Here is a 25,098-nt window from a genome sequence, read left to right as displayed (position 1 = left end):
TAGATCCTGGCTCAGGAGAGATTTGTCTTGGCTGCTAGGGAGCTGTGGGCAGAGGCTTTACCTGCCTTGTCCTGGATCATGTCATCTCACAGGGTAGCTCCAGTTGAGTGTTAGACATGTATGGTTATACACACAAAGACCTGGCCATCTCATCCCAACCTACAAAAACTCTGAAGGCCAGCCTTTCTCTCCACAGATCCTTTGAGACTGGACCTACATGGCTGTTCAGTTCCTCCCCTATCCATGCCTGCTAACCTTCTCTACCCCATAGGTGTTATTCTCAAGCTCTTCTTACTAAGTTCCCTGAACACTAAACTCAGAATGAGCATCCTGAGGCACCAACCTGTGATGTGATTTTTTACCATCCAAATGAGGTGGAACTATACTTGCTTGCTTTATTATTTATTTATTTATTTTGCATAAAACAATATCTATAAGTTACTTAGCAAAATTCCAGGCACATGATAAGGAATCAAATGTATAAAAAAATTGTGACTGCTTCAAAAATGTAGCTCCAAGACAGTCACCTACTTGAGAAACTAGGGAACAATGTACTGAAATGTGTGGATTTGTAAATGACTCATGAAAGGTAAGCAGAGTTCTATCTGCAAAGAGAGAGAAAAGACATCCTGAGAGAAACACAGGTGAAACTTGATGGGGTACACATAAAGATTGAATTGGGATTTCAGTGGTGGATGTTTAAGTGAGAAGGAACCAGTAGGAACATTAGTGTGGAAGAGGACTTGTCAGGGTCTCATAGGATGATTGCATGTAACAGAGTGAGGAGGGCATAATACAGGAGGTGAGTGTAAGGCTTCAGGCTAGGGAATCTAGGAAGGGCCTACTTCCTGTCACCTCAAAGATAGAATGAAAATGGCGGGGGGTGGAATGGCAAGTTCTTTTTTTGACACATTTGTTGGAAGTCCTAGTGAAGAGCCAAGCAGTGTGTTCTGACTGACCATGAAGAGAAAAGATGGGATTATAAATATTGATTCTAGAACTGTCTAGAGAGAGGGATTGGGGAACACCCTGGGATATAAGCTAAAGGGAAAGCTAGAAAAAGGCAAAGAGGAAATTGAGTAATATTTCTAATTTTTAAGAGAAGCGTGAGCACAGCAAGTGAAGAGCTCAGAGTGCTTCATGGAGCAGGACTGGCCATCAGCTTCTGGTACTGGACAGAAGTGAACAGGAGCCCCTGAGGGCTGTCCTAGTTGGGTTGATAATTAGAATATGACTGGTGGATTTGAAGAGTATCTCCACTTGGGTGACAAAGGAAGAAGCTGGGTTAGCATGGATGATGGCTGGGGGGGTGGCAGATAAAGAAGTTAGTGAGGGTCCCTGTTTTCTATTTGAGGAAATATAGGCAGTGAGAAGATAAGCGATGGGTGAGTCTCACAGTGGCGGAGCTGGGAAGAAACCTCTGTGGATCTCTCTGGAGTCTGCACTTGTGATCCAGGGGTGCCTCTCCTGTGCCTTCCTGCCAGGAGCACCCAGGCCTCTGCCTTCATGTTCCCCACACACTTCCCTGTATCTTCTGCCTGAACCCACACCCCAGCTGAATACCTGGTTCCTTTTCACTATTTTCTGCAGGACCTCACCTGAGCCTCTCTTTCTCAGGCCACAGGAATTCCAAGCCAGCACATCCTGGTGGCAGTACACCCTGGTTTACCCACCACTGCTGAGCTCTTCATCTTGCCTTACCAGGATCTAACAGGAGAAAACAAAAGGTCACTGGATGATCTGGAGCAGGTAAGTCCCCTAGCAACCATTTTCAGCTTCTGCTTGCAGTCTGGGTCACCCCACTGCTAGTTCAACCATCACAGCAGCTCTGAGGGGTTCTGGGGAGCAGGGTCTGGGGGCACCACCTCTTTTGGGAAATCTTCCACTTTCTGGTTCCATTTCTCAGTCACACACTGGTGGCCCTAACTGTAGTTTCACCAAATCAACACATACAGGACCGAATTGCTCATAATGCAAAATACTTGGCAGCATTTATGATTAGTTAGAGAAGTCTATGTGCATAGGCATGAAAACATGCCCAAGACATTATGAGAAAAAAATCAAGTAGCTGATTGACACATGGACAAGAAGCCCACTTAGAACTTACTTGACTTCTTTCATTTTGAGTGTCGTGGGAGTCCAATGACACCTGTTATAAAAGCTACAACTTTGATTCAAACATTGATCCTTTTATTATCACTGTGCTAAGATGATCTGATTTGTATTCACAACAATTATGTGATATCTGCTCTAGAGCTCCTCTCCTGGCTATGTGAAGGTTCACCTTCTCTTTATTTCAATCACTTCTGGAGTGTGTGTGTGTGTGTGTGTGTGTGTGTGTGTCCTGCCCTCTTTGGTCATTTTTTTTTCTTTCTCATCCTTTTAACTTCAAAAGGCTCTTCTCTTTCTGTATTGAGGAAGATATTTTTCTCCTTTATCCATTCAACTAAAATGATTAGTCTTGGTCTGTTGTTCTCATAAAAACCTAAGGATTTGGGTTTCTCAATTCTTTCAGGAACATAGATTTAAAAAGGGATTCTTCTCAACCACTAAATAAGTATTGGATTTGGCTCCTCAAGAACTTGGAGCTTTTTAATTTACTTTGAATAAACCCATAATCCAGTCCCATGATCTCTAGTCTTCCAGGTTGGCCTACGAACTACAATACCCTTACTAACAACAACCCCAAATTAAAGCTCAGTCCACCTCTCAGCATATATTCTCCTTTCACCTGCTACTTTCTCACCCATCAGAAAAATTGCCTCTCTAATTTTCTCTGTATGTAATCATGAAGAAAATAGCTGTCCTAGAAGTCCCGGATGAACCCATTTCCTAGCCAGATGCAATTGGAGAGCAGGCGGCAGGTAACCTGTTGGATTTGCATCTGACCTTGCCCTCTGCCATGCTCAGCTTCCCATTATATTCTACAAATTATTATCTGCACTGTAATGTAATAGGAGAAAAAATGAATTATTTCTTACCACAGAATGCTGAGAACCTGAGGGGGAAGTTAATCCTTATCCAAGATATGGACATTTGTAGCTGTTCCTTTTCTGGAAATTTTAGGAATTTTCTATGAAATCCAGATTATAATTATTTTAAGTATGGAAGAGTGTCCAGAGATAGAGCCAGATATTTTCCCAGGCATAAAGTCATCCATGCATTTCTATGTTTTATACTGCCCCCCCCCTTTTTTTACTGTAATATTTTCTCAATGATTCCTTGAGGGGAAACATGGAAAGATGGGTCTATTTGTTAAACATGTTTATACAGGATGTATCTTGCTTTGACTGCAGATTTTTTTTTAACTTATTTCCCTCTCTTCTCTGTCTCTTCTGGGTGCTTCCTTCACAGAGGCACACAGGTTGCTGAGGGAAGGTACTCAAGCAGCCTGAATGAGTCATTGAAAAACCATTTTATCAGAGATCTTAAGGCAGCTGATTCATTTGAAGAAAGACTGTGCAACATAGCACCCAGCACCCATGGGGGGGCATCAGCCATTTTGGTAGAAGATCACTAGTTTAGAGAAATGCAAACCAGGCTTCCAGTTTCAGCTTTGATATCCATGTGTCTATTTCATAGTGGAGGAAAATAAGGAACAGAAAAGTTAAATAATATAGCCAAAGTCACAGTGATTCCATAGGGTGTTTGAGAAGATAAAATAAATAATACAGTTGGGGAACTTGTTTTGATAGAAGATATTCCATAAGTGGCAAGTTGATAATAGCTATATTTATGCTTATTTCATAATAGGAAGAGATATGGAAATGCAAATTCAAAGTTAAGGCTTATTAACCAGGCACGGTGGCACATGCCTGTAATCCCAGGGATTTGGGAGGCTGAGGCAAGAGGATCATGAGTTCAAAGCCAGCCTCAGCAACAATGAGATGCTAAGCAACACAGTGAGACGCTGTCTCTAAATAAAATACAAAATAGGACAGAGGACATGGCTCAGTGATTGAGTGCCCTCTCTGGGCTAAAAAAAAAAAAGCCAAATCTCATTAAATGGACCATATACTCAGGGACGTATGTTGGAAGAGAGGGTGTGGAGAGTAAGCAAGAAAAAAATTAGTGAATGGGATTTCACAAAATGGAGACAAAAACAAGGACAATATGAAAAGGCAAGAATGTATATTATTGATGTGAGTCCATGTAAATATGCAGATTTAGAACAGAGTCTTATATCATTTTAAAAGAAAATAGGATACCAAGCTAGAGATTGTAACTCTGATTAATAAGGTTGGCTGCAGTCTCTTCCAGGACTCAAACCAAAGTAAACATGGTGACCACACAGAGCCCCTGAGAAAATGGTGTCTTTGTTGTGCATAACATTGTTACCCTGAGAGAAAAGTACAGTAAATCAACTTTTGAACCAAGACACTTTTGGAGGGCCTGTGAAATGGGCTGCCCACTGGAAACCTGTAATTTTCAATCTAGGTGGATCTTTCGAGCCTCTGTTCTGACTTAGTCTCTTAAATAACTTCCCAGGGAAAGCAAGTGAGCTTATGAACTCACTTAATTTAGAAGTCCAGAGATTCAGTCCCGGCATGGATGAATTCAGAGCCATTCAGAAGTGCAGAAGTGTCTACAAATTGCTTCCCTCTGTCTGTTTCTCTCTCTCTCTCTCTCTCTCTCTCTCTCTCTCTCTCTCTCTCTCTCTCTCTGTTTTTCTTGCCATCACATGGGTGTTTTGGAATGAAGCCTGAACAGAGAAAGCAAGGATGGCCACAGCACCAGCTGCCATGTGGCCATTTTGTCAACTCCATCCCACAGACAACACCAGCCACAGCCCCAGGTTTGCAGTTCTCACCACTCCAGCCTGGGTGAAGTGGGATCTCTTAACCAATCCCTGAAGGCTTGAACAGAGTGCTTTCTGTGACTACCCCAGTGTTTTATGTGCTCTCCGCCTCATGGGGTTAGGGCAGCCCTTCCTGAACCAAATGGGCTGAGAGCAGGGCACTTGGTCCCTCACAGAAAGATGAAGGGGGAGGGAGGAGGTCCACTGGGCAGGCAAACACAACTGACTTTCAATTCCATGAAATACACACAAATTTTTAAAAAAATGCACAGAAAATCCAAACAACAGAAATGAACCTCTCCCTTGAAGATTACTCAAAATCTTAAAGGAAACTTGGGAAGGGCTGACCTTATTCCCTCTCCTCATGCTTTGGCCTCCTTCTTGTTAACCTAAGTGTGCAGAAGCCCAGCAGGGAAGAACAAGGACCCTGGCCAGTGGGCCCTGAAGAGTGGGAGGTAAAGACCCAGCAAAGGCCCTGGACTCTCCTCCCTGAGCTTCCTGTGGGAGCTTTCCCAGGGGAGCAGAGATGCTGGCTTGGATCGAGCTACCTTTTCTGTGAAATAAATTGAAAACTCTTCCCTGTGATAGTACTTGATACTGTTATCAGGATCATGTGGGCTGGGTTAATAAAGCGACCTTCTTGCAGGAGGGTTCCAACCAGTCTTTCTTTCAGCTCTCTAGCAACTGAGAAAAGGCTCTCTTGCCCTCTGTGGCCTCTCTAGGGGTAGTGCATCCTGCTGTGCTGAGGCCAAATGCTCAAGCATGGACCAGGCTCAGCCTTCCAGGCACCACATTTCCCTGCTTTCCTCAAGTTTTCAGGGGTGATGAGTCTGCACCCTTCTCTCCTGATGGGAGGAGGGAAGGTCACAATGCTCAGGGAGAATTTTTGTGATGCTGTTCTGGGGCGATGATGTTGTTCAGTGTTGTCTTTCAGAATCCTTAAAGGCTATGAGAATGTTTAAAAGGAACAAAAAAAAGTCCATGTAAAATGTCAATCACAATACATTTCCTTGTCTGTTTGTATTAATTTTCACATTTGACAGATGGCAGAATACAAAATCAAAGGGAGAAAGCAGAGGCAGATATAAACATAGAATAGACTATTGGCAGCATTTTAGAAAACTAAAGATTCACAATGAAATGTAGTTAATACTTCCAGGTTGTATTCTATATCCACCTGGTCTACTTTCTTTGTTCTGAATTTTAATGCAAAGATTTGGATTACAAAGGTACTCTGGAGTTCACAAGGAAGGTCACTGAAATAGGAAACTATAACTAAAAGTAGAGTAGGTAAGAAATGGACCTTTTGGGGGGAAGAAGTTTAAAACTGGTGATGCAGAAAGAATTATTAGGGGTTTGATTTGTTTCTTCTTGTACATCATCCAGAAAACTCCTTCAGCATTTTCATCAAGCTGAATCTTTTCTGATAAGAAAGAATTGGATTGTGTGAACTGTGTTAACTCTTAGGTAGCTTTTGGCTGCATTGCCTGCCTGTGATTTAATCCTGACACTGTGTTATGTAAGTTGGGGAAAATCTTCCTCCATTGAATATAAGAGAAAGATTCCTCAAATGCTATTTGAAGGTATCTTAAAATGTGACAGCATTAGGATTGACCAAGTGGGTCAGCTCTGGGGTCATCTCAGGCCAGCCTCCATCTCAATGATCTTGCCACAGTGCTTTTTTATGTTCATTAGGATTTGTGCTTCTCATACCAACATCATGGCTAATCGTTATATTTTGGCCAAGGTTAGCCTTATCATTGATAAATTTTCCAAACCCATTTTTAAACCTATATCTTCCCCTGATGCCACTTTTTTGTGCTACACGTTCTATAAATGTGCCAATTGCTCTATTGTACTTAAACTTCTATTTTTTCATATTTCAATGATTGACATTTTTGTTCTGATAATCTGAGACTGATTATCCCTAATGAATTTAATTAAAAGTGGTTTAGATTTGTGTAGTAATCATCACAGGTGTTGACTAAATGTTTCCAGCCCACTGCCTGTGTTGCAGTGTAGGATCATACCTGTGTATCTCTTCTGATTGGGCAGAGCCACAGTACTTATTCAGGCTAATGAATAAGTGATACGTGATACGTGTCACTTCCAGTCTGACAAGTTCAAGTGCCCAAAAGCCTTGAGAACTGTTTTCTCCTCCCGAGGTATAGCAAATAGAAATGTTTAAAATGGCTGCTCCACTAGCCTGGTTCCCTGTGTGATCATTAAGAAATATCTATCCGCAGTGGTTACCACGTGTCAGCAAGAAGTATGCCTTTATTGTTTCAAGCCTCCGAGAAGTTACCATGCTTCCTTCAGCCCACCCTAGTTGATTCCCACTGCTGTACTTGATCTTCATCTTTTATGAAGAAGGCAAGAAGAAAGTTGGTATTTTTCCTCTAGCATGTCCCCCTAGCTTTTATCCTATTTGTATTGAATCTCCACTGTCCTCTAATGTGGTAATTTAACTGAAGTGTGGGCTACCTTTGAATAATGTGCGTAGTCTACCTAATAAGTAGACACTGGGAATGATTTGTGTTTCTTTGACCATGATTGTTTAGCTACAGTACAGTAGGAGGTGAACTGTGTAGGAGAGCAGCATCAGGAAGATGTCAGTACAGAGGATAAATGAAATTGGCTAAAAAAATGCATTTTTAAGGCTATGAACACCAAAACCTTTAATCAAGCTCATGTTTTGGTTTTAATTATTGGGATGTACTTGCTAAGAATTTGTGTTTTGTTTTCCATGTATTTTTATCGGTGCATTATAGGAACACAACTTTACAGGACAGAAAAAGAAATAGAAGTAAATTCTACCTGTTTTGGCAGGTTCAGTCTCCCAGATATCACATATTGTTTCACTTGGATCTTTATCAGGCCAGTGTTTTTGATCTGCTCATTTAGGTCTTGCTGTGCCTCTCTGTGTATTGCATTTATTGTACTCTTCTCAAAGCCCAGATGCTCCCAAATATTACAAAAGGTGCAGACTTGTGAAAATAATGTGACAGTCCTGAGATTAGAAATTGCCTATTCCTGTGGTCCATATTAGTCAGCTGACTTTGGGAATGGTATTTTAACTTGTGTGCTTCATGGATGAATCAGAGATGACAGTAAAATTAATAAAAGGAACCTTTCTTTTTTTCTATCTCCTAAGCCCACTTAGCCAGAACTTTCTCTACATATCTCTGGCTGTCTTTGTCAACTTGTTCACAGACTTTTTTTTTAAATGAAAATTCTCTAGATTACGGGTCAAACAAAGCTGAAGTCTAGTCTCAATTCTTCAAATATGAACTGGGTAAACTTAGGTCTGTCCAGTAATCTCTGTGTTCCACTCCACATAGACACCAGACAAGTAGTATTAGGAATAACAGCCAGAAAGAAGCAATTTTATCAAAATAAAGTGCTCAATGCATGTATAATATTCTTAAAAATATATGCAACCAGCTTATGATCTGATGCAAACAATCCAAGATATGCATTTCTCCAAGTAACATAGTAAATATTTAAAATGTTGTCAAAATCTGTCAACAGTCTCACAGTAATTTATTTGAGTTGAAAAGTACATGGTTCTAATTGAGGTTATTCTTGTATGGAATGTAAATTTCACTTAGTTTTGTTTCTTATGCACAATTTCTTTCCCACAGAGTATATGTTCTTTATTGAATGTCCTTTGATGCAAGTTAAATACATGAAATATACTTTCTGCTACCTGATGATTTTTGCACAGCCTGCTTAGTTTTGTAAATGATACAGAAAAAACCAATGAAGCAATGCTAGGAACCAAACACATCTAGGAAGTTAATCATTTTCAGAACGGAGTTTCCTGAAGATTATAAATGAGAAGCATGCAGTTCTGATAAAATCTATTTTATCCTTTGCTTATTTATTTTTCTCTCTTGAGGAAAAACATTTACAGGGATAAGAAATGAGTATAGCTTCACCTGGTTAAAAGAGGAAAGTCTTTCTCTTACAAGTACATTGTTCTCTTTTGTTTGTGATAATTTCTACATAAAAGGTAAACTTTTAACTTGTTTATGACAAGTCTTTCATATTGAGTTAAAATAATTTTTATGTAATTACATATGTTCATATATGTATGTATATTAAACATTATTATATGTGCATGTTTGTATCTCACAGACAAAACCTTTATTAAAGAACCATTGTCAGATTCCTATCAAGACCCTATCAATTGAATGATAAGAATAAGATAGGAGGGCTGGGGTTGCGGCTTAGTGGTAGAGTGCTTGCATAGCTCAAATGAGGCACTGAGTTCGATCCCTAGCACCACATAAAAATATAATAATAATATCCCAATAATGTTTAAAAAGAGAAAAGAATAAGGTAGGAAAGGACCTTACAGGACATATAGGTAATCCATTTGATAGATTATTGATTAGAAATCCATTCCTCCTATAAACTGGAACCATTCTGGAAGATTGTCAGTACTCAAGAAAAGGAGTATCTTAATAGAGAGGAAAAAGTTGTTTTCAACATAGTTTTAAAAGTCTAATTTTTCTCTGTGGTTTGCCAAATGAAAGCATTTGATGTACTGGTATTACTCAAGATCCCGGGTGTCCATCCATAGTGCATGGAGAATTATCCCAGGCTCCTGTTATTCAGCAAAGAAGTTCATCTTTAGGGCAATTTAGTTCTATTGCCAACCAGGGCATTCTTTAAGGGTCTCTGCTGCCAAACTAAGCCATCAGGCCCTGTTTAATTATTAAAGAGATCAAAAGTGCCATTTTGGCAACTCAGTGGAGAAAATGAAGCTTGATAAATTGAAAAAAAAGGGGGAAATGAAGAATTTTACCAGCATAATGATTCTCAGAAAAAATCTATTAACATTTAAATAGTGTATCAAATAAAATATGAACTTTATGATAAAAACAGATTATTAAAAATAGAGAAGGATACCAGATAAAAATAATAGGAGCGTGATTATTTCTCATAGCTTTGCATAAATTCTTCAAAAGTATAAGCAAAACTGGGTAAAAGTCTACTCTAAACAAATGAATACAATTTTACCATATCTATAAACCTTGCATTGTAATATTTACCAAAACTAAGTTCTGCACCCCATGGTCAGGTTCATGGTCAGGTTCCATGGTCCAGAATTCTACGTTTCTGTCCAGTTCATGTGCCAGCCCAAGGAACAAATAAGATCACTCCCCCTGTTGGTTACATTTTGTGTTTGTGAATACACTTTGTTTCAACTATACAATTTATTATTTCATAAGAATTTTATGTACCATTCAGTAGTACCCTCAAAGTACCTTGTCTGGGAGAGCCATGGGGTATGGTTTGGGGGAGGAAAGGAAAGGCAAATGAAATCTCATGAATCTTACCAGAATGTGTATATTGGGGTTGTGGCTTAGTGGTAGAGCGCTTGCCTAGCACATGTGAGACATTAGGTTTGACCCCCAGCATAACTTAAAAAATAATAATAACAAAAAAGAAGTTTTTATCTACTTCCTTTAAGTCCTTATGCATAACAAATGCTTTCTGAGAAAACTGAGAGTGACTTCTCTAAGGTAACACAGGGTAAGTTTTAAAAGTAGAAATGATCTTATTTGCTAATATCTTGTTTTTTAGCAATCAGGATGTAAAGTCTGGTCATTCTTAAAAATAGTTCTATCTACATACTCCAGAATATAACTCAAAATCATATAAAACTTGCTTATACAATTTACAGGTATAATGTTGGGATACCTCAATAAGAATAGTAATATTTCTCAGCATTTTTATTCATGGTCAGTTATAACAGTTTTGGTAGCACTAACTATAACACTTCTTCTTTCAGATATCAGAAGTACTGATCCATAAACTCAACCAAAACTCAGTGCACTTTGAATTGAAGCCTGAGGTCCAAGTTCTGGTCCATGCAGCTCACCTAACAGCAGGTCAGTTTCTGTGTCCCAGGACTCTGGCTAGTGACCCTGTCAAAGGGAAAGCCCAGACCTTTGAAAAGAGGTGTGAAACTTATTTAATTAAATTTTATATTCTGTTCAGAAAGCAGACTAGATCTCATTATCCTCTCCTGTGGCCACTGGAGCTACTTACTCCCTATGAATTTGGAGGTTGAAGAGCAACTGAACCTGATATTCCATACTGAACTCCATTTTAGGGGATCACTATCTAGTCCATCCTTTGTGGTCTAAAATTTGCTTTATAGCATACTAAGCTTCTGAATAACATTCTCAGGCTGTATGTTGTGCTCTGCACTGGTGTGATTTATCAGAAAACCCTCCTTTTACCAGAATCATCTACTGAAAGGGGGAGCATCCTAAGTCAAGCTGGATAGACAGCTAGCCTCATGTTTCCAATTCTTCAACTCTGGAGGTACGCCAACATTTCATCATTCTTCTTTCTCTCATAGTTCTCTCCCATAGTTTATTATTTCTGTTTGATTTTCATTTGACTTATATTTTTTTTATTATGTGCCAAATATTGCTCTGATTATTGGGGGGGATTTGAAATATTAAATGCTATTTTAGAAAAAATGTTCATGCAAGAAGAATTGGGTTAGAGCTGGGACCAAGTTCAAAAATAGGAATTTAAAAATTTGGTAATTAACTGAGACTGGTTTGGCCAAGACTTGTGTCAAGATTAGCACTTTTCAACAATTGAAACAAGGAAGCCAAATTTAAGAGGTTTCAGCTTTTTGTTTGAGATTGATTCTAAGTTAGAACTAGTTATCTGATTTAGAAAAACAATACAAAAAATATTTTAACAGGTGTTAGACTCTATCTACCAAAGACAATAGAGAGAGTTCTCCTTTCACACATGGAAAGACTGACACTTTGAATGAAGGATTTGTGGGATAATTTCCATAATTTCTCTCTTTCTTTGTTTTCTTTTTCTTTGGTACCAGGGATTGAAGCCAGGGGCACTCGGCCACTGAGCCACATCTCAGCCCTATTTTGTATTTTATTTAGAGACAGGGTCTCACTGAGTTGCTTAGTGCTTCACCATTGCTGAGGCTGGCTTTGAACTCACAATCCTCCTGTCTCACTCAGCCTCCCAAGCCACCGAGATTACAGGCATGCACCACAGCACCTCGTTTTGCCACAATTTCTTTTAATTTGAAATGAACATATTCATTTTGGGGTGCCTAGAAGAGAAGCAGGAGGAAGTCTGAAGAAAAGGAGGAAGAGTGAGGAAGAATTCTCACTTCACTTCACCTTCTTTTCCATTTCATCTCCTTTGTAGGGAGGGAAAATGGTTTTTTTGTTTTGTTTTAAGAAAAGGACCACTGTTTGCAACATTTCATGTCTCATAAGCAGGATCGCTAATACCTTCCCAGGGACCATTATAACATGCTGCTGCATTCCATTAATTGCTCAGCAGATGTTCAGCAGTCGTGTTTTAAAAATGTTCAAGCCAGAGTCTGTTGCCAGTGAGAACGGCAATTCATAATTTGGGTTGTCTCCAAGGGAAAAAGAACTGTCTCCTTTCGGGAATTCACTAGTCTTATTTTGGTTTTTAAATTCCGTTCCCTGTTTTCTTTCATGAGAATACAAGATAAGCATTTGCAGATACCTGAGAATCATCCAAGATTGGTTTTGCTGGTTTCCTCCTACATGTCAGAAAATGTTTAGGAAATTCTCTTTGCAGGAGAGATTTGAAATTGCATGAGAATAGGAAGGAGATGAGAAACATGTTATAAATAAGTTTGAGGAACATGACCTAGTGGCTCCCTTAGGCATTTCTGACTTTGTGGCTGCCAGTGACCATGTTTAGCAGACAAAGTCTGGGGCATTAAAGAATAATCCAGAGAGTTGGAAAGGGAGTAAAAACCATCATGTGGGAATTGGACTGGAAGCACCAGTGTTTTGACCAAAGTGTATCTTTGCTTATGCTATTCCTGATTGGAATATTTTTTCCAACTTCTTCATCTTTCTTCATTCCCTTATTCTATTTGTATTTTAAGGCTCAGCTCAATGTCAGTATTCACATAGAAACTTTCCAGAGAGCTTTACCTAAATAATATCTTCCCCTGGTCTGAACTCACATGTACTTTTAAATCTATATCTTTCTGATGATAATGGTCATGAACAATTGTTACCATAATTTTCATCATTCTTATTTAATCCTGTGGGTGTGGTTCATTGTATCTTTATATTGTCTTCATCATTGTACCTAGCAGAGAACTTGTACATAGCAGGTACATATTACTTTGGTAGCAATTAGATGTGTGATGAATGTATAACTTTAGCAATGTAGTCAAAATCTCATTCTCTCAGTTAGTCTTTAGATCCAACTTATTCAGTTGGGAATCATATTCACTGTCATAAAACAACTGGTTTGTGGAGACTTGCATATATTTATCCAATAAGCATCCAGGAGAAATCCACCTCATTTTTTCCATATGGCATTAATTATATGTGGCAAGCATTGGGAATGGGCAGGTTGAAGGAAAATTAGATTCATGCTCTCTAGATTTTTGTGTCCTAGAAAAAGAGGTCTGAGAAGGACTCAAAGAAGGACCACCAAGAGGCTGTTGCTGAAAGAGAGTGAATCAAGTACAACTTATTAACCCTTATTCTATGTTCTGCTCCCATACAGGAGAGTTTCCAATGTCAGAAATCAATGTTACATCATGATGGGGCTCCAGGTCACATACCTGTTATGGAACCAACCTCACCTTACCAAACCAACATTTTTTGTGACATTTCCCTTGCCTTTCCTCTTTCTCTCACTTATGCATTTTCCTTGCCCTTCCGAATTACACATATGTGTATATATACATATATTACATATATATGTGTGTGTATATATACACACATATATAAAACGTATGGCATTTATTTATTTATTTATTTATTTTGGTACGGGTGATTTATCTCAGGGGCACTCAACCACCAAACCACATCCCCATCCCTTTTTTTAAATTTTATTTAGAGATAAGGTCTCAATTAATTGCTTAGGACCTTGCTACATTGCTGAGGCCAACATTGAACTCAGAATCTTCCTGTCTCAGACTCCTGAGCCACTGGGGTCACAGGCATGCAACTCAACTTGAATAATATATCTTAAGTGCAGTGAAGTCATTTTAAGGGGAATGTTTTCCAGTGATTCTGGAAAACTCTGATTCAAACCATTTGGTTTCTGTAAGTACTTGTGGAAGAAAAAATCCCATCCATTAAGAAAATATTCATAAAATCCCAAAAGTTGTTTCATTGCTTCTGGTAACTTGAGATGTATCATCTTATTTCTCACATGACTCTAGCCCTAGTTTTGCAATTATTACTTTAAACCTGTGGTTTCTCAGAGGTCGTGAAATGAATTAGGACTCTCATTCACTCTATACTGGCTAGACTTGAAGCACAGGTGCTAGTACATGAATATTCACTAATTGTAACTACAAAGAATAAAAAAATATATTAGTGGCAGAAGGTTGGGTAAGGATGAGACTTTAGGTTGAATGGAAGTTCACCCAAAGGAGAGGCAATAAGCCTGCCGGGTTGAGAGGCTATTTGAACAAAGTTGCAGCAACAACTGGTTTATGCATCCAATTATGCACTGTTTGATGTGGTTCAGGGCATCTAAACATGTGCTGTCAAATATTCATAGTTGGTGTGTTTATTGTAAGTAAATTATGACAAAGGGAAGGGTGCAAAAATTCAAGGAACACAAATATGCCAGTGTATCATAAACTTTATTGACCCTCATCCATGTGTACTAGTGAGGAATCTCATTAGTGTAGGTTGGAGATAGTAAAACATGATAAATGTGGGGAAAAGAAAAAGAAGTACAAGAAAGAATTTAAAAAAAAATAATGTTTGAGTAATAGTCCACAATCCTTTCTCTTTATAACATAGATGTTTTCAACCCCATATGTCAAGAGATGATAATTTATTTGATGGCAATGAGGATCTAGCAGGAGAAGCCTCTTTCTTGGTTTTCAAAAAAGATAAGTTTGGTGGTTTATGTTGGGTTTGATGTCATAAAGCACATAAGTGAAACACCCCATCAGGAAGCTGGAAATCAGAGCTTGAAAACTCATGTGAGAATATCAGGACCTGAAAATACATTCAACTTTGAGTTCAAATTTACCACCACCTACCAGATTCTCAGGTGAGGGGAATCTGCTGACAGGTGGTAAATTAAAGCCCTAATTTGCTGGTACAAATATTTCAAGCTCCATCAAACCACAATCTTTGTTCTTGTGGGCAGTCATGTTCATGAATAAATTTAGTCAGGGTCAGGGACATTGGGAAGTGGCATAAAAATGTGTTGATTCTTCTACCATAGAACAGATAATGATTCTGCATGAGAATAAAGAGACAGCAAGAAAGGGGTCACACTGACATTTTATTTGAGTAGGCAAAAGTCTAACTAGATTAATCCACACTAAACTGTAAACAATAACTTTTCAGGGATTATAGGCATTTCTCAAAAGTTGTTTATTGGGCAAATGAACTAAAATCTGAGTGGTGATACTCCTGTGCAGAATGACTAGTAAGAAAAGGGCTGACACATTCCTTCTACCCAATTAGAATGAGTGAAAACCAGTTCTATTGTTGGAAAATCTATTTCTAACCTATGGTAGGAGATATCTGTTGTAAATCATTTATTCTCAAACCCAAGCACATTTCAGTAAACTTATGAAACTTTGAAAAAAGAGAATTTTCAGACCTCACTGCATTCAGTGAAGCATCCCAGGAGTTCCCAAGGGATGATATCCAGGAATCTGCATTTTTTTAGCAAGTTTCCCAAATCATGCTTATATAGCCATCACTTTCACCAGCCTCAACAACCACTGTTGGAAAGCATTCCACAAATGAAAATCCATCTTCAAAACAAGGGAAGGTGTTGGCACCATCTCCATCAATGAATCTGATTTATAACTAGTAATCCACTCAAACAGAGAAATAAGAAGGGCCTGCGATATTAACTATGAGAGAAAATTATTAATATACATTAAAATCGAATTTCCTGGCATAGTTGGAGACAATGTAATTGGCAGAAAGGTAGATGACGGGGAGCAAAATGAACTGTGCCTCCAAATCTGGGATGTGCTCTATCTATAATCTAGAGGAATGGCAAAGGCCAGCCAAGCGCTGTGGCCATGAAGCTGTTGAAAAATGATTAAAGTATGAGTGAGAATCTTAGTGGCACATATAATTGAATAGCCATGAGTTTTATGAGAGTTAAACAAATGATATTATCTAGATAATATTCATATGCTAATAGGAGAAGAAAATGAACGATAAATCCACATCTCACTGGATCCCTACACATACTTCAAAATAAGGATGCTGTCCTACCCTTAGCTTTTCAGACAGGTCATTGTTCTGTTGGAATTTTGGACACACGTGATTAAAAAAAAAAGAAACAAAGGTTAATATTTCTCAAAGGAAGAGCCTCAAATCTCAGGTTAAATAAAATATATATTAAAAATTGCACAGTAATGTCACTCATGCTTCATATCAGTTGCCTTTTTTAAGCAGTTACATTTAGGATAATTGTCCTTTGTCAAGGGTATGTGTGGGTTTTGATATAAAACTGTTATCTTGTGTCATCTTGGCTTCCATGGTTTTGCTGACTGGTTTAATTTCTTTTGTGGGTATAATAAAAAGATATTATCACAGAGATATTAGGGAATTAATATTTCCAGGCTTCAGTTGATGCCACTGGACATGTGATAAGTTAGGGTGGAGCATTAGCAGCACCAAATTTCAACCTAGGTTGTCCAACTCATGAATTCTGCCCTCTGGCTTCCTATTGAGAAAGACACTTCCTGTGTGAGGGTAGAACTGGCATTTGTCAAGAAGCTTTGAACCCTACAACATCATCTAAGTCACAGCATTACAGATGCTACTGTCAAATGGTTGTTGTGGAGTTCTGAAATGTAAAGTGAAATAAATTGTTCCCATAACATCTTCCACTTAGGAATGGAATTAGTACTAGTGAAACTTCCACAGCCAATACATTTCTCTATTTAGTCTCTGGTTGCCTTATTATCTACACAGTGATCATTTAAAGGTCTCTTGTGAGTAACTGAATAGTGATAGTATTTGTTCTTCATTTTGTTTTTCTTAAAATTAATTTTTTTCTTCTTCAAATAATTCAGTTGTTTCACAGATATATGCAAACGTGGCTTTTGACAATTATGAAATCATTATGGTGTTAAGATGAATAATCAAAGGTGCTCAGAGATCTAAATAGATCCCTTATCCCAGCGTGATGAAATGAATGTGATGTTTTCATAAATCTATCAAAGATAAGCAATAGAGCTATTCCTCAGCTTCTAATAGATTCTTTTGTTATCATCGTCTTTTTTTTTTTTTCAATTACCTGAGCTTATAAAAGAACTGATCAGGATAACTGGCCTGAGTTGACCAGCCCTGAGGAGGCAACTAGGAAGCGCTGGTCTGGGGGAAAAAAAATGAGAAAACACATAAAGAGAAGAATCCAGAACCTAGGTCCAGCTAGTCTTCAGATACTAACCAACTTTCTTATACCTAAAGTGATCGGACTGTCCTGGATTATACCTATTTGTCAGTACAAGCTCTAATACTCCTTTATTCTTAAAGTGTTCTCTTTAAGATGGGTTTATTTTTAACCTGCCTTACCAATTTCTTACCAAGTATTGGATAATGTGGAACCCAGAGGTGAGACTTGCCAGTTGGATTTTAACTAGTTGAAAGAGAATTTTAAGGAGAGGAAGTAGGCGTGGCTTTGTAACAAACCACCTAAAAGGTCAGCATCTTAAAAATAAGCTTTTATTGTTGCTTCTGAGTCTGTGGATCAGCTGGGCTATTCTTCTGGTCTTGTCTGTGTTCTTCCTGCGACCATTTAATGACCTCCTTGATCTTGGCTGGGCTGTCCCACGTGGGAAAGGGTAGCTGCATAGTGACTGCTCTAGATTGGCGTTGGTTGGGATGACTAAACTGTCCTCCACGTGGCCTCTCATCCTTTAGGAGACTGTTCTGGGTTTGTGCACCATGGCAGTGTTCCAAGAGGGACAGAGAAAAGGACACAGGTCTTCAAAAACATGATGAGCACACCATCACTGCTGTTACATTCCATTGTCAAATGCATGTTGTCATGGTAACCCAGACTCAAGGGGTGAAAGAAACAGATTTTACCTCTTGGTGGGAGAAGCTTCAAACTCATTGTACAAGGCCTGGACACAGAGTGTTAGAAAATTGAGCCAGCAATGTAGTCAGTGCCCATGAGGCTGACAATTCACTAAGGGGAGACTTGAAATGTTTATAGGTAATTTTTAGTAAACTCTGAGAGCCATAGTCAGATTCAGCTACTAATAGCAACAAAGAGATACTTTTGGTTTGGTTTGGTTTGGTTTTCATGACCTAGAAAATATGAAACTCAGGTATGCCCTAAAGATATGGGCTAGATAATTTTATGAGTGATAAGTCTCAACTGATTGTGCATAATAGTCATTTATGTATATATATGCAAATGCACAAACACGCACACATATATGTGTATACACACACCATATGTAAGTATAGATTTTGGAGACTTAGTCTCAGAGATCATATTAGTCAATTTTGCATAACTGTAATGAAATACTTGAGACTGGGTGACTTTATAAAGTCAAGAAGTTTATTAAGCTCACAGTTTTGCAGGTTCAAGACTCACATCTGATTATAGCCTTCTTGCTGGTAGAGTATGGAAGTGGACATGGAGCATATGTATATGTCTGTATTCTTTGGTCCCCCTCTCTCCTTATAAAGCCATTAGTACTCACTCATGGGAGCTTTATTATAGTGATCAACTACTTCTGATCACTAATGAAAAGCCCCACCTCTAACCACCATAGTCATTTTAAATTTCTACCGCCTTAATAACTCACAATGGGGATTAAATTTAACAACTATAACCCTGTAGGACACACTCAAACCATATCCAAGTCCTATCATTCAAATTTTTTTTCTCCATTGCAGCATAAGGATCTGCTTTCCCACAGTCCAGGTAATTCTGATTAAGAAATTCATAAACTACATTTTGAAAAACAATTTATAGAGTAACAAGGGTTTCTCATTGAATCTCTTTGTGTATATGCACATGCACGTGTGCCTGTGTGTGTGTGTGTGTGTTTTATTTTTTTGTTCTAATTCATTATACATGACAGTAGAATACATTTTGACACTTCACACATAAGTGGAATATAACTTTCATCCTTCTGGTTACTCATTGTCTTTCAACCGTAAAAAAACCAAAGACCTGTCTATTCATTATGATGAGGTTTGTTCTTGGAGGTTCTCATGACTCATGATTGTCTTTACTCAGTCAAGTGACCTCAGCTCTCTCTGACAGGATACTTCTGAAGACTAATCCCCAGTTTAATTTCCATACAATACTTCACAAATCATTGAAACTATTAAAAGACACTGAAGTACTCTTCAAATACTGAAGAGGTAGAGTTAGATAGACAACAGTTTGGGGATCCCCCAAGGGGCACTTGGGAATGGCCTTTATGGGTAGAATGTTGAAGCAAGACAAAGAAAATAATGTGACTGGATGAAGTGGAGGAGTAGCCTTATTGGATTATTCCAGTCAGAAGCCCTTGATTAAAGATTGGTTGGTAATTTGTGACTGGTTAGCTTAAATTTTGTTTTCCTACAATATGACCATTTATGCTGAACTGGGTTTTGGCAAAGTTCAGAGGAACCTGAGCTGCCTCAGTCTACCAGACTCCCAGTTACTTACTTAGCCAACTTCCCTGGCAATTCCCATCTACTCTGTCCAGTGGTCCCACAGCTTTATCCCAATATGGTACAGCAGTCATTAAGACCATCACAGTTGGGCTTGAATTTGAACTGGAGAAAAGTTCATTGGCCAAGTGAGCATGAGTTTTTATGCCCATTTTACACTCTAGGAAAGCTTACTCTGTGCTATTACAACACCACCTTAATTTCCCCCCAAAAGTTCCAGATCACATGGATTTTCATATTGCTGTTCTACAAGTTGGACTTGGGTGTGCTTTGGGAGGTGGGAGAGGGTAAAAGAAAACCAAGGTAAGGTGAACTAATATGCTTCTGTAACTTCTTGACAGCACCAGTTCTTGGGTTAGAAATATATAGTAGTAGCTGAGAGTTTCAGAATCATAGTGCAGGTAGAAGTTCTCCAAGATGATGCCTTTAATAGAAGAAGAGGGAACGCAAGGTAGCCACCATGGATTTTTGCCTGGATTCACTGGGTTATGCTACCATGTTCTTGATTTCAGAACTTGAAAATCAAGTAAGAAAAGGGGCAAAGCTGCAGTACAAGGGACAGTGGTTCTCAGGGTGAGGCAAGCGCTTTGTGGGAATCTGGTCTGATGAATTGGTGGAAAACTATAGGAAAGGTAAAGGAGTTCCTTTCCTGCAGGCATGCAGACCTCTGATGTCCTAATGTGCATCATAAATCTTCAGAAGGAGGTTTGCCATTTTCCAAAACTAGTTCACCATGGAACTCTCTAGCACTATTTTTCTACAGAATACGCTTTCAGACGCATGACAGTAATAATGACAGGGTAAAAATATTAGGCATGTACTGTGTGCCAGAAGCTGTAACAGTGCTTTGTAAATCCCATCTCATTTTATTCTTACAACTTACTACACCAAACATGATTTTTATCTCTATTCTGCAAATGAGGAAACTGAGTGTAATTTTAAGTCCCTTAGCCTGAAGTAGCAAAACCAGGATCTGATTCCCAAATGGGACTCTATCAGTTACTTAACCCCAAACAGGGAGTTTCAAATTTATTCTCAGATGTGCAACTGTGACTATATATGTCAATCATTTTTTTACAAGAAGATGTGTTTATTAATGTGAGCATCCCTATTAGGATAATCAGCTCAGATCCTTATAAATAGAATATGATCATTCAAAGCATTGCTAAGATCCTCATAGGATTTTTCAAATGGTGTGTGCCAGCTTTGGGGCTTAGAAATGTTGAGTCACTTGGAGCAGTGCTTGTATCTGTGTTTTGCTCTGTGCACTTATAATGGGGGAAAATAAACTGCTCAGCACTTTTCCTCCTGCACATCTACTTTGTTTAGGCTGCAATTGAAGAGGGATTAATTTATGCTAATTCCACACAACAAGCCAAAGCCCATTTATCACCACTTTCCATTCCTCAGCAAAACACACAGAAACGCACCTAAGTATTGGACAAACTAAGATATGCAGCCGCTGTTGTGTGGAGCAGTAAAAAACCGTTTATATCCAGGCACACATCAACAAGCAGAAGCCACCCACGGAACACAGAGGACAGTGGCACTCAATCCCTCTCCACTGCTGTCTGCTGTGTCCCACTTGCTGCCTCTGAGAATTGACTAAGTGAGGAGAGAGAGAGGGGATAGCATGAGTTTTGGAAATTGGGAGGGGGGTCAAAAGCTGCTTTTCCCACACAAATGTGCTAATTGCTAACAGTGTTAACACTGTTTCCTTAAGAACCACAATTTGAGTGTGAATGGTTTAGGATTAAAAGATTTAACCTTGTGATGGGAAGAGAGATGGGAGGAGGAAGGCAAAGATGGGTGGTAAAGTTCTAGTGTGTGTGTGTGCCCGCGCGTGCATGTGCATTAGTGCATATGTAAGTTTGCTTTCATATGTGTTAGTGAGGACCTAGCCAAGGAATTTCCTCTAAGTTTTTCATTTATTTTAGATGCCACCCCTTCAAGTAAACTGTGTCTTCTTCTTGGTGGCACCAAGAAGCTATGCTGACAGAGCTCACTTCCAGGGTAGGAAGTTTAAATACTCTTGACTCTAACCACCTCTAGACCTCCATTTATTATCTGACAGATGAAGGGTTTGCCTTAGAAGATTACCTTGCAAATATCTAGTTTTCAATATGATGATGGTTTCCTGATAATGAAGAGAGAGGAGAGAGATTTTATCTTTTAGATTTGCACATGATGAAACTGTATGATAGAAGCTGCTTCAAAATAATCCAGTGGTTGAGACTGTGGAGATTAGATGGTGGTGAAGAGAAAATAAGATTGGCTGTCAGTTGATGGCTGCTGAGACTTAAATAATGAGTAGATTAGGATTAATTTCTCTATTCTCTCTCTCTACATACACACAGCCACACACACACACACACACATGCACACACCCACAAACATTAATGCATATGTATACATGCCATCTACGCTTAAAAGTGTATGATATAGGATTCTAACTGTTCCTTTTAAAACAAAATTTTAGCCTGTCACTTGTTATTTCTTCCTGTACTATATAGTTTTAGTCCCAATGCCCATATTCATGAATATCTTTTTAAATTTCTAATTATCTCCCAGCAGCCTGAGTATATAGCATGTGTGTGTATGTGTATCTGTGATGACTTGGATTCAAGTATGTGTGCTTCTGTTTATTAGTTCCAAGTCTTTGGAGTGACAGGAACCAAGGAGAACTTCTCTGTTCTTATCTACACAATAAGAATCATTGTCCCCATTTCATTTGTGAAAATCTATGGAGATTTTGTCCATGATAAATGGAAGGTATTCTCCTGCCTGATGATACCCCATCAACCGTAGTGCTAATTCTGAAGTGTTCCTGGACTTGGCTGATGGCACTGAGGCTTTATTTTCTTATTTCATATGGAAAGCAAATTTTCCTTGGGTGTTCCACATGAATAGGGCTGCACCCATCTTCTCACACACGCCAACACAGCTATTTCACAGCTTAATTAAGTGCTGCTTGACTTAGAGGAAGAGAAAAGAGCAGGGAGCTTCCTTATATTCAGTGAGCCAATTCTACTAAACTCACTACGAGAAAGAAGAAGGCTTGGCTTTCATTTTACACTGAACTGGGTGGTGACATGAATTATACTTTCTAGTGGTGGCCACTGAGTGACAGTGATGTAATCTTATGAAAACCAGACAGTACAGAAGCAGCCGAGGGTCTCTACTGAGACCATTAATATTGCAGTCACTTATTCTTGAACGTTTTTACCTTGATGACCAGAATGTTGACCTCTCGGCTCTCAACAGAAACAAGCCACAGAAAATGGTGCTTAAAGGTCACCTGCATTTCTGGGCATCAGATTCTGCTTAAATTGATGGAAGGTAAAGGTCAACATGCTGGCTTCCACGAGGTTCATGTGGATTGTTGCTCAGGCTGGAGCTGTGCCAGATTTGCAGAATGTCAGTTCTTGAGAGGGTAGAAATTAATTGTAAACAAAGTCATTACAAGTACAACAGTTTTCACCCTGAGGTGGAAGAAGATTTGGAGGTCAGGAGAGATGCTTTCCAACACTGCATGTGTGCGTGCCCTTTCAGGGAAAACTTGAGAAGACTAGTGTTCGCAGAAGCTATATTTTTGGGAGGAGAAATCACTGCATTTGAAGGACAGGGGCTTGTTGTCAGGACTTCATGAAGTCATGGAGCCCTCTGCATGTCACACCTTCCCCAGCATCAGAGTGACTGCCCTTGAAAAATATTCACTTAGCTATCCACACCTTGTTGTGCACAAAAAATATAACATGCACCATCACTTTCCAGTTCTGGTCCTTACAACTGCTAGAATAGGAGCAAAAGAGATTGGGTAATTCACAAAAAAATATTCCTATTGGTGGTTTACTGGTTATCTGCTTTGCTTAGTGGGAAAAGCTTGCATATAGAATATGGGAAAATTTAATAACAATTAGCATTATATTATTATAAATATGGATGGTCCCTGACTTAAAATGGTTGGGCTTAAGAGCTTTACCCATAAAAGTGTTCAGTTTTTAACTTTCAGTACAGTATTTAGTAAGTTATATAAAATCATCTAACACAGACTTGCCCTCCACAGGGTGGTCTATAGTTGAATGTTTTGATGTGGTCCACTACACCTTATTCCCCAAACTCTTGCCAGCCCTCCAGTCCACCATCCCCAGCCTCTGAGACCTCTCCTTCTTGTATATTGCTCATAAATATTTGAAGCCCAGTGTTTTAGGTAGGGTTTTTGCAAAGGGGGAATTAATTAATGGAAAAGGGGAATAAACTAAATAGAAGCAAGAAAGAGGCATCTTAGCTGTTTCTCTCAGGGATGAATCTGTGTTAGATGATTTTTTTTTTCCCTACCGTAAGCTAATGTAAGTGTTTTGTGCAAGTTTAAGGTAGGCTGAGCTAAGTTGTGATGTTTGGTAGGTTCAAGTTATGAAATGTATTTTGACTTGTGAGTATTTTCAATGGTATTATCCATGAGTTTATCAGGATATTATCCCAACATTAACTCAAGGAGGACATGTATTAATTAATAATAATAGTAGCAGCTGTAGAAATAAAAGCAAACCTTATCGAGTTCTTAATAATAAGGTACATTAACTCATTTAATCTTTGTGACCACAGAGGAATAGACCATTCATCTCCTCTAACCACAGAAACACATTAAGATGGAGTAACTTGCCCAAGATTCTACAGCTAGCAGGTCGTGGAGCATGGCTGGAATCCTTACAGTCTGGCTCCAGGGTCTTTGCTCTTCATTGCTCCAGTACTTGGTCAGGCCAATTGGAGCATCTGGGGGCTAGGACAGGCTCAGGTGCATACATGTATCAGCTGTATGATTTGTACTTTGTATGTTCCTCCCATGTGGTTTTCTGGCACTCACCAAGCCTGTGTGTGAACTGTGTGAGTCTCTCATGGAGTCTTACCTGCCTGAGTCTCTGCTTATGACGATTCCTTGTTTCCTCCCACAGCCCCACTGGTGGACCTTACTCCAACCCACAGTGGATCCGCCATGTTGATGCTGCTCTCGGTGGTGTTTGTGGGGCTGGCCGTGTTCGTCATCTACAAGTTTAAAAGGTGCGTGTCCCTCCATCCAGGTCTCCCCTACCTCTTCCCCCTCCCTCTTCTGACAGGTTCCGAAGCACACATGGCAGTGTTGTGCTTCTCCCTTGCACAGCAGTGATGGTTTCTGTTAATGTTTTAGGAAGATCCTGGGGATTAATGTTTATGCCCAGATGCATAATGAAAAAGAACAAGAGATGATCAGTCCAGTCAGTCACACTGAAAACAGGCCCAATATCCCTCAGACTGAACTAAGAAGACCTGGCCAGCTAAGAGATGAGAAGGTGGAATCACAGCTCGTAGGTAAATGATTCCCAGTAGTCATCAGTTGTTCAGCCTCTGTAACCAATGGCTGACTCTCCCTCTAACTGCTTTCTGGCTTCACATAACCACTTCCTTCTGTTCTAACACTCCCTGAGAGAAACAGCTAAGATGCCTCTTTCTTGCTTCTATTTAGTTTTTTCCCCTCTCTCATTAATTAATTCCCCCTTTGCAAAAACCCTCCCTAAAACACTGGGCTTCAAATGTTTATGAGCAATATATAAGAAGGAGAGGTCTCAGAGGTTG

General features: G+C 39.2%; 1 protein-coding gene across 1 annotated transcript in view; it reads left to right on the top strand.

Annotated features, from left to right (window-relative positions):
• Positions 1-24,842, top strand: part of LOC143387296 (VPS10 domain-containing receptor SorCS1-like) — a 40,988-nt gene extending 16,146 nt beyond the window's left edge. The window contains exons 6-9 of the mRNA XM_077108066.1: positions 1,618-1,749; positions 10,602-10,701; positions 24,441-24,546; positions 24,674-24,842. Coding sequence (XP_076964181.1) covers positions 1,618-1,749; positions 10,602-10,701; positions 24,441-24,546; positions 24,674-24,842 — 507 coding nt within the window. The remainder of the gene's footprint in view (positions 1-1,617; positions 1,750-10,601; positions 10,702-24,440; positions 24,547-24,673) is intronic.
• Positions 24,843-25,098: the final 256 nt, after the last annotated feature.

Source organism: Callospermophilus lateralis, unplaced genomic scaffold (genome assembly GCF_048772815.1).
Source record: "Callospermophilus lateralis isolate mCalLat2 unplaced genomic scaffold, mCalLat2.hap1 Scaffold_127, whole genome shotgun sequence".
NCBI lineage: Eukaryota > Metazoa > Chordata > Mammalia > Rodentia > Sciuridae > Callospermophilus > Callospermophilus lateralis.
This window is presented reverse-complemented; position numbering and strand designations above follow the sequence as displayed.